This window comes from Gekko japonicus, unplaced genomic scaffold (genome assembly GCF_001447785.1).
Source record: "Gekko japonicus isolate JY-2015 unplaced genomic scaffold, Gekko_japonicus_V1.1 scaffold2432, whole genome shotgun sequence".
In the NCBI taxonomy this organism is placed as follows: Eukaryota; Metazoa; Chordata; class Lepidosauria; order Squamata; family Gekkonidae; genus Gekko; species Gekko japonicus.
Window position 1 is genome coordinate 104,282 of NW_015174345.1, and position 15,918 is coordinate 120,199.

The following is a 15,918-nucleotide window of genomic DNA, read 5'->3' on the forward strand; positions in this document are numbered from 1 at the left end:
AGTTAAATTTGGGACAGCTGCACAACTTTCTTGACCATCAACTTCAACATAGGGGCTTTTCCTTTCCATCCTGGGGCTGTCTTTCTAGTCCCCTACAAAGAGGATTACACACAAAAGACTTTTTAAAGGTTCCACAGCAAGCTTTTGTCTGCCTCAACTGCCTCCCCCCACCCCCCAATCATTTTCTATAAATCTGTGTGAATGCACTTGGAAGCTTATACCTAGAATTAAACTTTTTTGGTCTTAAAGGTGCCACTGGACTGAAACTTTGTTGAATAAGTGTTATTAGTCTTTAAGATGTCACTCTGGGGCTGTCAGCCTTCAGCCCCCCCCCCCCCCAGAATCCCAACTGACCTCCAGACCACAGAGATCATCTCCCCTGAAGAAAAGGGCTGCTTTGGAGGGCGGACCCTGAGGCAGGATCCCCCCCGCCTGTAGTCCCTCCCCTCCCCAAGCCCCACCCTCCCCTGGGGCTCCACCTCCAATTCTCCAGGGATTTTCCAACCTGGAGCTGGCAAGTCTATGCTAGACTTGTTTTATTTTGCTGCCGTAGACAAACACGGCTGTCCTTCTAGAATACCATTCTCCATGAGGTCATTCACCCCCCCCCCCGAGACAGTTACTCCCCCTCCTAGGAACTGACCCATCGATTCCTGACCAAGCGTGCTCACTCTGTTCCCAGGGGCTCTCCTCCCACTCTCAAAACTATCAACTGCACATTGAGAGCATGCGTTCTAGCCACAGGGGCCCTCCTTCCACTCCCATTACTGGCTTCCTGGCATCCTTTGCAACCTTTCATGTTATTCCAAGGGAGCCAACGGGCATTCTTGGCTCTCCCTTTCTTTTCAATCTCAGTCTTTATTAAAACCAATCCCCCCCTTTCTTTCTAATGGGCATTCTTGCCATTGGTGTGCCCCGCGGGAAGTGCCGTCCACCTCGTCCACCCTGTCCTGTGTTCTCCCTGGGAGCCCACGTGGCAGTGGCAGTCGGTGGTGCAAAGAGACAGGGCAGCCTCCGTGCTCCTCACCACAACAGCTCCTTGCCAAGGGGGGGGGGGGTCTGAGGGGCAGCAGGTCTGGGGTTTTCTCTGTTTTGACCCTAACCCATGGGGAGGGTGGGACAGAAGTCCAAGAGATAAAATATGAAATACTAAGAGCAGGCCGCAGGCAGCTGGCACAGGCCTCTCCCATCCAGCACCCATGTAGCCCCTCCCCCTCCTTTCCCGAAGGTCTTGCCAAAGGGTGGGGGGTCTGTGTGGACACCCCCCACTTCCAACCTCCAACTTTGCAGCTGCAACCCCTCCCCCCCCAGCTCCCCTTCTCCCCAAATGTCCCAGATCTTGGACCCCAGATTGTGACTCTGATTTGTGGGATGATTTTCTCTCCTCCCCCCTGCCCCGGTATGTCATGAGCTCAGGATTGGGCTCTCGTGGACTTCCGGTTTATGGCGACACGATAGCGGACGTTTCTCCCGGACCTCCTGGGGAAGCGATCTGCGCGCCAGCGGTTGGGGGGGCAACTGGTCGCCACCCCCCCGGAACCTTTGTGAAAGGCTCCTAGCCATGGCTTTGAAAGGTAGCTTCTTCGCCAGCACGTTGCTGGAGAATTGAGGCGCTCTTCCTAACCCTGAGATTGCAACTGGTAGAGTCCGATGAGGACGGCAAGGAAGAAGAAGAAGACAGCAAACCGAGTGATGAAATGGACTCCGCTACTTCCAATGAGGACGCTGTCTCTAAAATAAGGAGCAGCAGCCCCTAAGCGAGAATATCAATTAAGGATTAGAAAAGATAAAGCAAAATGAAGGCTGAAGAACTCTGAGTTGTGCCTTAAGGCCTTAAGGTTATCAATGATGCTCTTGTGATTTTCTTTAAATAGTGAAAACAATGGTTTTAAAGATAAATAATATAGCATGATCGACTATGTTCAATGTAATCATAGCATTTTAGATTAACACTGATACAAGCTATTGTAATGATCTCCTATTCTTGGGTTTTTAGTTTGGTTTTCTTTCCTTTATCCCATAGATGTAGTTTTCCCTTCCCTTTTTTTCGTTGTAGTTTATAGAAAATGCAATAAAAAATCCCCTCCGGGGGCTTAAAAAAAAAGGATTGGGCTTTTGTGGAAGCAGCGAGTCACCTCCATGCGTACCTCGCATCCACCTTCAGGTCCTGTCCTCAGACCCCCACCCTGGCTCGGATTCCTGGCTTCCTGACCCCTCTTTCAGACTCACGATTTGGCTCTCACTCTTACTCTCCTGGCAACGACCTTGGACCGGACTTGACTTCTGTCTCTCAGCCCAAGCCCAGCCCATGATACCGTATTGAGGAATGCAACAGAGATCAGGCCCTCCCGCCTCTCCAAGGGGGCTCAATGAGGAAGGGGCTGGGAGGGAGCCCCATGGCTCCAGCCAAGCCCTGTGTTTGCAAGCCTCTTCCCCAGCACAGGTTGATAGTCTGATGCAACCCCCGGGTCACTTTGGCTTTGTATCTCTCCCATGAGATCGAGGGAGGCAGCAACAGCCCCAGAAAAGGAAGCAACCAGGAGAGAATTTTGTTGCACTGCACTCAATCAAAAATCCATGCGCCACAGCCTAAAAATTATTCCGCCAGCGCACCCTGCCACAACTTAGCGGGAACACTGATTAGGTAATGTGAGACTTGGATGGACCAGTGGTCTGATTCAGTGTAAGGCAGCTTCAAATGTTCATGTCTTGAAGTCCTTCTGTGTTCATGTCTAAGTATGATGTACAGACTAATTTTTTTACATGAGGCTCCTGGAAGGACTATCCTGTCAAGGTGAAAAATGAAGAAATATCTTGTGCACTGCCATTCCAACTTTAAGAAGAAGGATTCCCTGTCAACCATGGTCCACAGTCAGGGACTGGAAACCTGGGTCTCGTTCTAGCTAAATAACCCCACAGAGCAGACCCTGCGACTGAACAACAAAAATGCTGAAGCCACATCTTTCTCTACTTCCTCTACTTCATGCAATGCATAAAGGCTCACCACATTCATGTTTGTAGCCAGAAAACCGTCCTAACAGTCATGGCTATCTATCCTCCTCATGCCAAGCAATTTCTCCAGTTCAGTGCATTATATACCCCCATAAAAAGAGCTTTCAAGGGCAGTCTGTGCTAGTGCCAACAGAGTCTAACCTAAGCACTGATCACTAGTAGCATCTGCCAACCCTGGCTTATGTCTTCCACAACTTCTCTGAACGTTTTGACAGCAGAATTTTGGATCCTTGCAATGCCACACAGCGAGCTGGCTCTACTGCCTGCTCTGGAAAGCTTTTCTCCCAACACAGTTCCACACAGAAGCACAGCTTGCTGCATGCATTCTTCCCCCAAGCCATGCTGCATTAGAAACAGGAAGGAAAGCTTTTGCTCCACAAAACAGCGACACCCCCCCCACACCCGCCCACTGTATGCAGAAGGGAAGGAGAGAAAGAGAGACCTTCAGTTTCTGAAAGAGCTGTACTCTCTCTAACTGGTTCAGGGCTTTGGACTGTTCCCCACTACAAAGTTCCAGTCTGTTGAGGAGATATGGAGAAATCTGTGAAGACAGTCACATGTATGATTTGGAAAAAGAAAAGGAAGCTGGACTCGAAGAGAATCAATGTAACAATGCAAGGAATGAAGCTAAGAACATGGCAAAGTCAGGCAGGACGGTAAGATTGGAAGCTGAAGCCCTAAGAGCTCCTAAAAGCCACCAGCTGATTGGTGAAAAGCTCTCATGCAGCATTCTGGACGCATCCTCTTACAGAAAACCAGTCAAGCTTTTCTTTTGCAGTGTGACACAGCTTTCTCATGAACAGAGCCTGCCTCCGTGCCGTATAAATATTTGCAAGAACCAAGCACCAAAATACCTCCCAAAGTAACACAGACCCTGCTGGTACAAATCCAGTTGAGCTTACAATAACAGAACATTTTCTAGGACATCAGTCAAGGAAGAAATCTTTGCATTCCCAAAGTAAGCACAGCAGAGTGGGGATTCAAACCCAGGATTCCCAGAACCTAGTCTAACACTCTGAGCACTACATGTCCTCATCTCCTCTGCCCAGCCAAACCTGCAAATGCACAAAGGATAAGAAGTTTTCAGTTTCTTCTCTTGTATGGCTACCAGTGCTACCATACCACATCTACGGTAAGACCCTGTTTATTTTCCACCTATCATACTCTGGAAAATCACCACTTAACCCTGAGAATGTTGCATAAATAATAAAACAATTTAAGAGCTTTCTGATGACGTGTCACTTCTTGTTTCAGGGTGTTTTGTTGTTGTTTATCTTTAAGATTCATCTACCTTCCCTAGTTCTTCTGCTGCAACTGTTTAGGAAGAGGAGTGAGTAATACGTACTGTGAAGCATTTATGGGCCTTCCCAGTAGAAAATGAAACAAAAGGAACTGGGACAAAATGTCGGTCACTGGAAAAATGCAAGACCTCCACCTCACAGAGGGACACCATATATTCTTTTAGACTATGTGGAGTAACTGGTGGCTGTACTCGGATTAATGAGGCTATTGATACACAGAGCCTAGTTTTTTTCCTTGGTTCCAAGTTGCAGTACTGATGCATGCACGGATCTGCCTCCCTTGATCACTTGGCAGAGTTGGTTCTTGGGCCCAGTCTCCCAAGCAACTCATCGGGGCAGGCACCCCCTCCTGGGCCCACGCTGCCTCTGGCTGGGTTCAGCCCAGGCCCCAACAATGTCACGGGCCCACAAGGGGACAGATGTCCCTCGTCTGGAGCAACAAAATACCTTTCACTGGTCTTTTTGCTTAATAAACTCCAAAGAAACACAGCGGAGTAGCTAAATGCCTTCGGAAGCAGAGGAACCTGCACAGGAGCAAGTACTGGGTTTTTGGGGTGTGTATTTGGGGTCTTACCTTCTTTATGTTAGTCCCCACATAGCTTTTAGGCTCTTCTTTAAACTGAGATAACCTGAAACAACAAAAACAGAAAGGAAAATTAGGCTAAGAGAGTAACAGAATGCCCACTCCTGGTCTGGCTGTTGCCAGCTAGAACTGCAACTCTGAATGTTCTTTCTCTAGCCTCTGCCCATTAGAATTTACACTCCAGAGTAATCATCAGAAAAGCATCAATCCCAGCCGTTCAATGCACAGTGACAGGAAAATTTAGCGGTCTGACTGAAACTGGTATTTTCAAAAAATTACTAGTCAGACCAGATCATCCAGTTAGTGCTTGACAGACCCAAATCTGTATCAGTTCTTTAGTGCTGAATGATGCTATCTTCAGCTTGGTTAAAATACATCTGAAACAGCAGTTTCTGATTTATAATCATATTTTATTTTTTTTATTTTATTTTTTGCATTTTTACCTCGCCCTCCCTGCGAACGGGCTCAGGGCGGCTTACACAGGGGCATAATCATGTGACTAATACAATAGAAGAAAATATTTTCTCTGTGTGAATCCCTTATATTGGGTTGAGTGTCTTTTTGGAACATGTGAAAAGGGCAAGACTGGATTTCCATACAGCTGCACTTGTTCATTAATATTCATGCATCATATGCAGCTGCACATAAATACAGGTGTTACAAAATCTTTCAATTTAATCTCAATCCCCAGACTACTAACAATTCTCAGAAATGAAAACCATCAATTCAGGGTGCAATGGTAGCAAAAGGGAAAAAACAGGTTGCTTATCTGTAACGGGTGATCTTCGAGTGATCATCTGTGCAGTCCCACACATGGGTTGGGCACCTGCGCATGACCTCAAACGGAGAATATTCCAGGGCTTGGCTCAGAAAACTTTTGGCGGGCTCTCTTCCCACCCTGGGGAGCAGACACGCACTGTGCATTTTAGATCCCTTCCAGTCTGGCTTTCGCCCGGGTCACGGGACAGAGACAGCACTGGTCACCCTCACGGATGACCTCCAGAGGCATCTGGATCAGGGTAGATGGGCAGTGCTGTTGCTGTTAGACTTGTCAGCAGGGTTCAACACAGTTGACCATCAGCAACTGGTCCACTACTTCGCCGACAATGGGGTCCAGGGGCTGGCCTTGCAGTGGCTTGCCTCCTTTCTCCAAAGTCAGGGACAAAGGGTGGCGCTGGGGGATCAACTATCCCAGAGGCACCCACTGGATTGTGGAGTGCCCCAAGGGGCAGTGTTGTCCCCAATGCTCTTTAACATCTACATGCGCCCCCTTGCCCAGATTGCTCAGAGGCATGGGCTGGGATGTCACCAGTATGTGGAAAACACCCAGCTCTATCTGTTGTTAGGCGGTCAGTCTGACTCCAAACCGGAAGATCTAGACTGGGTGTTACAAGACATGGCTGGTTAGCTTAGGCTGAGCTGGCTGAAACAGAATCCGACCAAGACGGAGGTCCTTTGCCTGAGTCAGGGTGGTCCGTGGGTAAGGATCCCGCTCCCAACTTTCAATGGGGCACCTTTGGTGCCAGTGCTGGAGGTCAGGAGTCTGGGAATGCTCCTAGATGCCTCCTTAACAATGGAGGCCCAGGTAGCAGCAATTGCCAGGGCAGCCTTTTACCATCTTCGGCTGATTAGGCAGTTGGTCCCCTTCCTTGACCACAACTACTTGGCCACAGCAATCCATGAGATGGTCACCTCGAGACTTGACTACAGTAATGATCTCTACATGGGGCTGCCCTTGTCTCAAATCCAGAAGCTGCAGCTGGTGCAAAATGCTACGGCCAGGCTGTTGATGGGACTCCCAATTCGGGAGCACATCCAGCCTGTGCTCAAGGCATTGCACTGGCTGCTGATAGGATACCGAATTCGCTTCAAGGTGCTGGTTCTTACCTTTAAAGTCTTTTATGGTCAGGGACCTACATACCCGAGGGACCACCTTTCCCCACATGTACCCCAGGGAGTGCTGCTACCAGGGACCCAGAATCAACTGGCCCTCCCAAGTCTTAAGGAGGCCAGGCTGGTGACAACCAGGGGGCATGGGCTTTCATGGTGGTGGCTCCATCCAGGCGGAATGAGCTCCCAGAGGAGATCAGGGCCGTTCTGTAGGGCCTGCAAAATGGAGCTCTCCCGCCAGGCTCTTGGGAGCCGCCACCACCTCTAACGACTAGGGTGAGGAGCCCTGTTGCCCTGGAACTTCCATGAACAACTGCCGCCACAGCCGCCGCCAGAGGGGCGCCTGGGAGACACCTACGGGAGGATCTGTCCCCGGGGGGGGGGGGGGGAGAGAATTCTATAATAGCGAAACTAGCACGTGTTATTGAATTGTATTTTTTTAAATACTGTTTTAAATGTTTTATTGTACTATTTAAATGTTTTCTGCTGATTTTGTGTAAGCCGCCCTGAGCTGGCCTTGGGCTGGGATGGATAGATAAATAAATAAATAAATAAAGGGGGGGGGAGAGCTGCCTCCCACTCAATTCCTTCGACCGCTACCGGTCAGTCCCATCAAAAAACGTTAAGTGGCCAGGAGATGCCATCAGTGGGGAAGGCTGGGTGGGATTGTGGTACTGCATAGATGACCACTCGAAGATCAACAGTGACAGGTAAGCAATCTGCTTATCTTCTTTGTGCAGTCTCTGTGCAGTCCCACACATGGGTGACTAACAAGCTGAACCAGACGGAGGAGGGAGCTGGCAGCTGTAAGTACAGAGGAGGGCAACCAAGAGGATCAGGGGGTTGGAGCACCCTTCCCTATGAGGAGTGGCTGAAGAAGAGTCCGGGACTCTTCAGTTTAGAAAAGAGACAAGAAAGGTGGGACATGATAAAGGTTTATAAAGGTTAGACAGAATAATGGAGGAGAGTCTATCAATGGCTGCTAGCCATGGTGACTGAGGGGAACCTCCACATTCAGAGGCACTAATCTTCTGAATCCCAGAGGCAGGAGGCAACATCAGGGGAAGGCCTTGGCTTCTTTGCCCTGTTGTTGGCCCTCCAGAGGAACTAGTTGGCCACTGTGTGTCAGACTCGGACATTTGACCAGCTGTACCTGCTGTATTTCTACCCAATATATTTTGTCTTATTGTATCCCGCTTGAGAGTCCCTTGGACTACAAGAAGAACAGATCAGTCCATCCTAAAAGAAATCAACCCTGACTGTTCCCTGGAAGGCCAGATAATGAAACTGAAGCTCAAATACTTTGGCCACCCAATGAGAAGGGAGCACTCACTGGAGAAGACCCTGATGCTGGGAAAGATTGAAGGTCAAAGAAGACGGGGACGGCAAAGGATGAGATGGTTGGACAGTGTCATCGATGCAACGAACATGAAATTGAGCCTACTTCAGAGGACGGTGGAAGACGGAGGAAGGCCTGGCGTGATCTGGTCCATGGGGTCGCGAAGAGTCGGACTCGACTGTGCGACTGAACAACAACAACAAATCCCGCTTGCTTCCTGCACCCTGACATTTGTTTAGCTTGCTGCTCCCTGCGCCCTTATCACTTGCCCTAGCCTGCCATTACATTCCTGGGGGGGGGGGGGAGGCATTTAGGGAGGCTACCTTCAGTAACTCTTCCATGGGACCTCAAAGACATCTTTCACACAGGAAATGTCCTTGAAGTAGAGTCTGTGCCTGGCTAGTTGTTGAACGTATATCTTTCATGGTCTTTGTAGCAATGCTGACATGTATGAATGGAATGTTAGGGTTGTATCTATATGCCCCTTTCCCACCTTTGCACTCCAGTCCTGACAAAGCGTTTGAACCCATGGCATTCCATATCTCTAAATAAAACATTCACTGAAGAAAGTGTGTGTGGAGAGTGATTTGACTGGGTACCTGACACTGTGGGAGAGAAGATGCTGGACTAGGTGGACTACTGGTCTGATCCAGCAGGGCTCTTCATATGTTCTTATGAAAACACACATGGATGGAGACACCTAGCCTGGCCGAGTCACATGAGGCACATGGATGCAGGTGCTTTGCCCAGGTTAGTCAGTCTCTGGATTTCATACTCAACGCTCGTATTTCTGGTTTAACTACAATTTCCAGCCAGTGATCATAAGTGGTGTAAGATTGGTCTATAATGAGTTGTGGTCCAAGCCTAGTCTCTATGCCCTTTAAGTACACCTCATTTATTATTGACTATACATTTATTTATTTAAAGAACGACTCATAAAAATTCACCAGCTGTGTGTGTAACTACCAGGTGCTTGGTCTGTTTCTTCATAAGATGGTTGAGTGTGGTCTGGGCAACAGAGGGATCAAAGCGGGCACTCTCTGTCTCACTGTGCTTAGCCAAGGGACATCAAAACTAGATTCATGCATAAACTGGCATCGAAACAATCATGCCGAAAGCAAGCAAGGCAGAGAAGACAAGAAACAGGAAGGAATGCGGACAGTCAGGCAACTCTAGACCAGTTTTCTAGCAGCCCCATCCTTGTCTTGGTAGAAGGCAAAAAAGAAGCCAGAAAAGATGCAGCTGAGTCTAGTTCCCATGACAACCTACCCAGCACAAGTTTAGTTAAGGGTTGAAAAAGACCTCTGCCTGAGACCCTGGAGAGCAGCTGCCAGTAACAGTAGACAGTACTGGGTGAGACAAGTTAATGGTCTGACATGGTGTAAGAAAGCTTCACTAACAATAATGGGACTAATATTGGCAACTGGTGTGGAGTGGCAGCAGGGTAAGGCTGTATTGTTGACAGGGGCTTTTTCTTGACTTGGTTTCAAACAGTGTTTGTGTTAATATTTCAATATGTCAACTTTGTGGCCAACTTTAATTTGCTTGTTTTATTGTAAACCGCTTTGAGCAACAAGGAAAAGTGGCGCAGAAGCACAGTAAATCAATATTCATCTTTCCACCCCTTGTTTTCTAATTTTAGAATTTTGCAACCCCTCCCCTAATCATTACTAGCTTTGCATTTGTAATTTTGCTGAAGGCACTGCATTGCACAGATGATTGAATTATCTAGCGATGAAAATGACTTCTGTTGTCTAACTCTGGCCAATGTGAAAAGCAGCTTCCAGGAGTCATGTGAAGAGGGTAACAGAATTTGCTTTCCATGCACCTCTGGTGTACAAAACTCCCCTCTCAACAGATCATAATAAGGAAAGTTGCATCACTGCTGATTTCTCCTACTAAAGGTTCACCACCTCCTCCTATATTGTCCTGCTGTGGTTCCTGAGATCCCTTGGGGTTGGAGGTAAGTCATCAAAGACGCACAACAAGGCCCTCACAGTGGGAACTCCCAGTCAACGGTCTGAGCCCACCAGTCTGCCTACTTTCCACAGGCAAACAATTTTTTAAAAAAATTAGTCCAGTCCAACAGCAAATGACTGATTAATTCATTAATTTGTACTGGGTTTAATGTTATTGTGTTATTGTATGACATTTGATTTTACGTGGCATTGTGTCTTTGCTTCTATGATGTAGACTGGTGGCATAAAAGGCCAACAAACAAAACAAAGACATAACCCAATGGCAGAGAACACCCAGTTTGCGTGAAGAATCAAGCTTTGCAAGACCAGATAACACTTGGGCTCAATTCCTTTTCTGGACACCCCCCCACCCATGGAACCTTCCCGCCCTTGGAAGGGCCATCTAAGCAGAACCGAGACAAACACAAGGAGGTTTACCTTGTGAAGAGCAGCTGTACCATGTCGACCAGAGTGTGCTCTGCAGATTTTCTCAATAACTCTGAAGACAAAAACAAATAACACAGGTGTCATTACTCAGTGTGATATTATCTAGAGGTTTCTCCAAGCAGACTTTCCTCCAAGTGTTGTTTACAAAGGATTACCAGAGATTTATTAAAACCAGCTCCAGCCTCAGCTGTGCAGCAAAACGTGCAATTGTACAGTAAGTGGCGCCACAGAGCTGAAGGGTGGGGGAAGATGGAAGTGGCTAAGCATAAACGTGGTGCAGAGACCCCGGAGTTTTATTAAGCTGTAGAAACTTGACTGTGCCAACTTAGCATATTTTATGCTCGCTTGCATTCCAACACACAGCAACACTGCAGATAGTGGTTCAGTAGAAGTGAGCAAGGGTCCAGGAGCAGCAGCCCCTGAAGGACTCACAAAGCATGTGGCAGGGCATGTGGCTTTCATGCGTCACTGCTCACGTCTCCAGAGGCAGCCTGTATCTGAAGAACTGAGCAGTGACCTTTTTTGTTGGTCTATAAGGTGCTGCTACTGGACTCGTACTCTTTTCTACAGACAGACTAACATGGCCACCCATCTTGATCTTGGTTCAGTCACCGGCAAGAGTCCTCTCGACCCAGGAATGGTTGGACACTATTGGTTCAAGGACCTACCACTGAGCCTCATCTCAAAGCATATACGAAAGCAGGACTGCATGATTTCACAGACGGACTCATTAGTCAGATGAGCTCCAACGGGAGTGAGGAGAAGAGTCCGCAGGACCTGGAGGAAGAACAAAGCAACAAATCAACATACGACACTATATCTCAGTGACTTCCACACGTTAGACAAGAAATTTGCGCACAATAGAGATGTGTTTTGCAATCTTCAACTAAATGGAAGAAGGGACCAGTTCTTCCTCACCTGTCATCCCACCCATCGTTCTCATTCCCTTAAGGGTGTCTAAACAACTTTGTCTTCATGTAATACAAATTTACCAGCAAAAGAACTCTGATTCTGGCAACAGCACATCAAAAACTTATATCTGCCTGGGTATGCAAGCTACATGGTTCAGTGAAGCCAAAAAAATGTTGTTGCTCTTTGCTTATTCAGTCTCCAGCGAAGAAGATGGCAGAACAAACTGCAAATGGCCAAAGTACCTGCAAGATCTTCATCAGGACCACCTCATCACTTGCAGGGTCTGTGCCCACAAATCGGGCATGCGTGACCGCATCTGCCATGTTCTCCATTCCCTCAGCTGTGCCTTCGTGGTTAGAATCTGTATGACACAGGAGAAATTTTGCTAAGGTCAGACCAAAAGGGATCTGTGTCAAGAGCAAAATGAAACTCTTACCTGCACACACACAAACACCCTTTCTTGTACATCAATCAGCCTAATTCACATTACTATTAGAAACAGAATACTAAATGCTCTCCTTGAACAAAAGATGACCTCCTCCCCTCCCAAAACAGCATGAGGAGTGCTGATTACAATCCAAGAGGTCCAGAATGTTGAGAGTAGATGGAAGTCAGTAACGGGGGTGCAGAAATTGGCTTTCTCAAGCCTGAGTGCTTACGAAGTCATGAGCATTTTGGTATTTCTACCCCACCCAGTGATTTTTTACCTAGGTACAGATGGATATCAATACCTCCCCCAAAGCATATTGGAATCTGCAGGACAATAAATCACCGGAATGAAAGGATTCGGGAACTGGCCCCTGGGTTAACTACAACAGAGATGACCACTTGCCTCTGTGTTTGAGGAACACAGGGAGACAAATGACGCTCTCTGCAGCACCTACGAGTGCCCCCGCCCTTGCCTACTTCAGCAATCGTATCCTTAGCATTGCTCTCTCCATTTGCCTTAGGACTTCTTGTTGATGGGCACTTAGGAAAAGCCAGAGACCCTAGTGTGGATGTAGCCCTGCTGAGCAGCAGGGACCAGGAACCCCCCCCCCCCACTCTGGCCAGTTGGGCTCTCCGTTGCCTCACTGTGGCTGAAGAGCAGCCCTGAGACGAGAGGGTGGAAACCAAGACCAGGTACCCTAACCGGGTGGGGAGCAGGGCAGACGAGAACCTTCTCAGAGTCCCTGGGCAATCTGGGGCAGAGGCTTTCCCCTTGATGACTTGAAGGTAGTGTCCACAACAGTAAAGGGTACAAAAAGAACAGCTGCATATCAGGTATTGCCATGAAGATGGCAACAGGAAGCATAGTGGGGACTGAGAGCAAACAGCTATCACCGAAGGCGGGGGGGGGGGGGAGACTGGGGAGCTAGTGACTCCGAGGCAGGACGCTTCAGTCACTGCAGTCAAGGCGCTCGCTCGCTCGCACAGAGGTGAGCTGGAGTCATCAACAGGAGTTGCAGCTCTCAGACTGGGGCAGGCCAGAGACTCCCTTGGCTTCTGTGATGCTTGTTCAGGGTGTTAGATGGCACTGTGGTGGGCCAAGGCCAGGGCCAAATGCCACAGAGCTCCACCATGCCAGCACCAGAGGCCAAATGGCTCAACTAGGACCCACGCTGCGCTGAGGATGGCGAGAGACTGGCCTCGCTTAGCTGTTTCTTGGCCTTTCAATGTTTAGTTCAGGCTTTTGGGCCTAGTCAAGTTTCCAAAGGCTCTTCTCTCTGGGAGATTAATGTCACACTGACTTGCTGTTTCCAGAGATATAAGGGATGAGATGAAGTCAGAAGTCAGAGATCAAGAGGGAATTTTGCACTCACTTTTCTTCTCTCTCTCTTTTTTGAATGTTTTAATTATTTTTAACAAACATACAAACAAACAAAAATGAGAGTAATAACGATAACATCATATCTCTTAGATCACCTCTTACATATATATCTATATACCAATTTTCCACCATATGATCAATAATTATTTTTGTAAGTCTATGTTTTACAATCAAGATTTTTAGCAATCCTATTCTATGAGTCTAATTATGGATATATCTTAAAGTTACATAATCACATTCTATATTTTTTGCATCTCTATTAATAACAAAAACAAACTCTCTCCTGATAAACATTCTACAATAATCTTCTATAAACTATAATTGTCTATTTAACCAAGTTATATACTATTTCTATTTGTGCTGGTTTATTTTGTGTTAATTATTTTGATGTCAACAAGAATAGATTCTCTAGTCTGCCTCATGTATCAAACCAACCTTAATATCCTAATGAGTTACAATCCTCTGTTGTTATCCTTACCTAAATATCCTTCTCTAACCAAATTTATTCATATATAGTCTAGATCTCTCCCTTTTTTTTTACTTAATCACTAATATTCTATAATATCTTCTGTTTATATTGTCTTCTCTTAAAGTCTTCCTTAATTTTATGGGCAATAATTTTATAAATGCATTAAGAATACATTCAATTATAACCAATATTAACTAATTGCAAATGCAGTTTTCCCTAATCCATTTTACACAAAAACAGAGATTCTCTGAATCAGACTTGTTTTAAAAACTTTATTCTTTTCTTCTTCTTATAACTCCTTTTTTTTCAATAAGATCATCATCATTTCCTCATAGATGAAGGGGATTTCTTTTAACATTCGCCATCTACATCCAATTTTTAAGGTGGCTGAGGTTTCCACAGCTTCTGTTTCATCTTCTCTTTGGAATATAGCTTTGAGGATTCCAGAATTTGACAGTCTTTTAGTAGATCTGTTGTTCTCACTGTAGATCTAATCAACTTGATTGCAGAATTGTTCTGTGTCTTGCACTTTTGAGTGTTGAAGATCCTTTTCTCTGTAGGTTGAGTCAGCTTGGCTATAACATTGTCCTGCATTTTGTATAATTTGATGCTGGAATTCTCCTTTGTAGGTTAAGACCACAAGAGTATAAGTGCTGTTCTGCTTCTTGCACTGTTTGAAGCTGAGGTTCCTTTATCTGTGTTGTAGTTTGGCTTATTTTGTAGCATGTTTATCCATTACCGGTTCCAAAGCTTCTTTAAATGCCAGGGTGACTTCATTCACAAGCATAGCCCGAAACTCCTCCCAAGACACCTGCAGCTGATTAATTTCTTCAGAGCTCTCTAGGCATGCATCATCTGGCATTTTTCTTTTTGAGTCCTGTCCCTCCACTTTAAAACAGTATCAATAGTCCCAGCACAGTCCACACTCTCTGCTAGTTATTGTCAGTAATCTTTTCAAAGCTGACGGTGTTTAGAGCTGTTGGCAGCGAAGGATCTTTCAGCACAAGTCAGATGTTAACTCCTCCGTTCCCGGCAATGAAGCATGACATCATAAAAAGTTGCCACAAAGTAACAGAGTCAAATCGAAATAACTTTCTTTCTTTTTCCAAAAAAGATTTTAAAATCATTTTATAGAAGCTCAAACAAGAGTCTCCCTTTGCCCCAGAAAGTATTTCTCTCAGCTTTCTTTGTATAAATCATCCCGGCCGCTCCGCAAATGAAAGGGGGGAGTCACACTCTCTTCAGTGTATTTTAAAGGGGCTTAAAGAGAAAGTCGTCGGTTTCTTCAATTATGCTTTTTCAGGTACTTACGGTATATTTCTTCATCGATGTCACTGATGCGGCTCAGATTAACTCTCTTGATTCAGAGCATACACAGCTGGTGCAGTTATGGCTGCCATGACTGCGCTTCCTCGTTCTTTGCTTCGGGAGGATCCGGGGCTTCCACCCGCTTTAGCCGCAAACAGGGGCCCCGGATCGAGTCCAGTGGCGCTCAGGATCCCCTGAAAACTCCTCTAAATATAACAAAGAGCCAGTGGCATCCAGGAGGAGGAATTCCTGGTGCCGACCTGTCGCTGCGCCATAGCTCTGCTCCCCCTCACTTCTCTTGTTGTTCAGTCGCACAGTCGAGTCCGACTCTTCGCAACCCCATGGACCAGATCCCGCCAGGCCCTCCTGTCTTCCGCTGTCCTCTGAAGTTGGCTCAATTTCATATTTGTTGCATCTATGACACCGTCTAACCATCTCATCCTTTGTTGTCCCCGTCTTCTTTGACCTTCAATCTTTCCCAGCATCAGGGTCTTCTCCAGTGAGTGCTCCCTTCTCATTTGGTGGCCAAAGTATTTGAGCTTCAGTTTCATTATCTGGCCTTCCAGGGAACAGTCAGGGTTGATTTCTTTTAGGATTGACTGATTTGTTCTTCTTATTTATTTATTTATTTATTATTAAATTTATACCCCGCCCTTCCCTGTAGGGCTCAGGGCGGCTAACAAGGCAAGAAAGAGCTTGCTAATAAAACATCAATACTCTAATACAGTTAAAAACAACATATACAATTTAAAACCAATAAAACAATTAAACCCCGCCCTTCCCTGTAGGGCTCAGGGCGGCTAACAAGGCAAGAAAGAGCTTGCTAATAAAACATCAATACTCTAATACAGTTAAAAACAACATATACAATTTAAAACCAATAAAACAA

General features: G+C 46.5%; 1 protein-coding gene across 4 annotated transcripts in view; it reads right to left on the bottom strand.

Annotated features, from left to right (window-relative positions):
* Positions 1-15,918, bottom strand: part of GBF1 (golgi brefeldin A resistant guanine nucleotide exchange factor 1) — a 209,099-nt gene that overhangs the window by 98,313 nt on the left and 94,868 nt on the right. For 2 of the 4 annotated variants that reach the window (XM_015424300.1, XM_015424299.1), the window contains exons 5-9: positions 11,685-11,803; positions 11,199-11,307; positions 10,522-10,582; positions 4,888-4,942; positions 3,455-3,553 (exon numbers count right to left, since the gene is read on the bottom strand). In XM_015424300.1, coding sequence (XP_015279786.1) covers positions 3,455-3,553; positions 4,888-4,942; positions 10,522-10,582; positions 11,199-11,307; positions 11,685-11,803 — 443 coding nt within the window. The remainder of the gene's footprint in view (positions 1-3,454; positions 3,554-4,887; positions 4,943-10,521; positions 10,583-11,198; positions 11,308-11,684; positions 11,804-15,918) is intronic. The other 2 variants (XM_015424302.1, XM_015424301.1) reach the window with 1 other exon arrangement.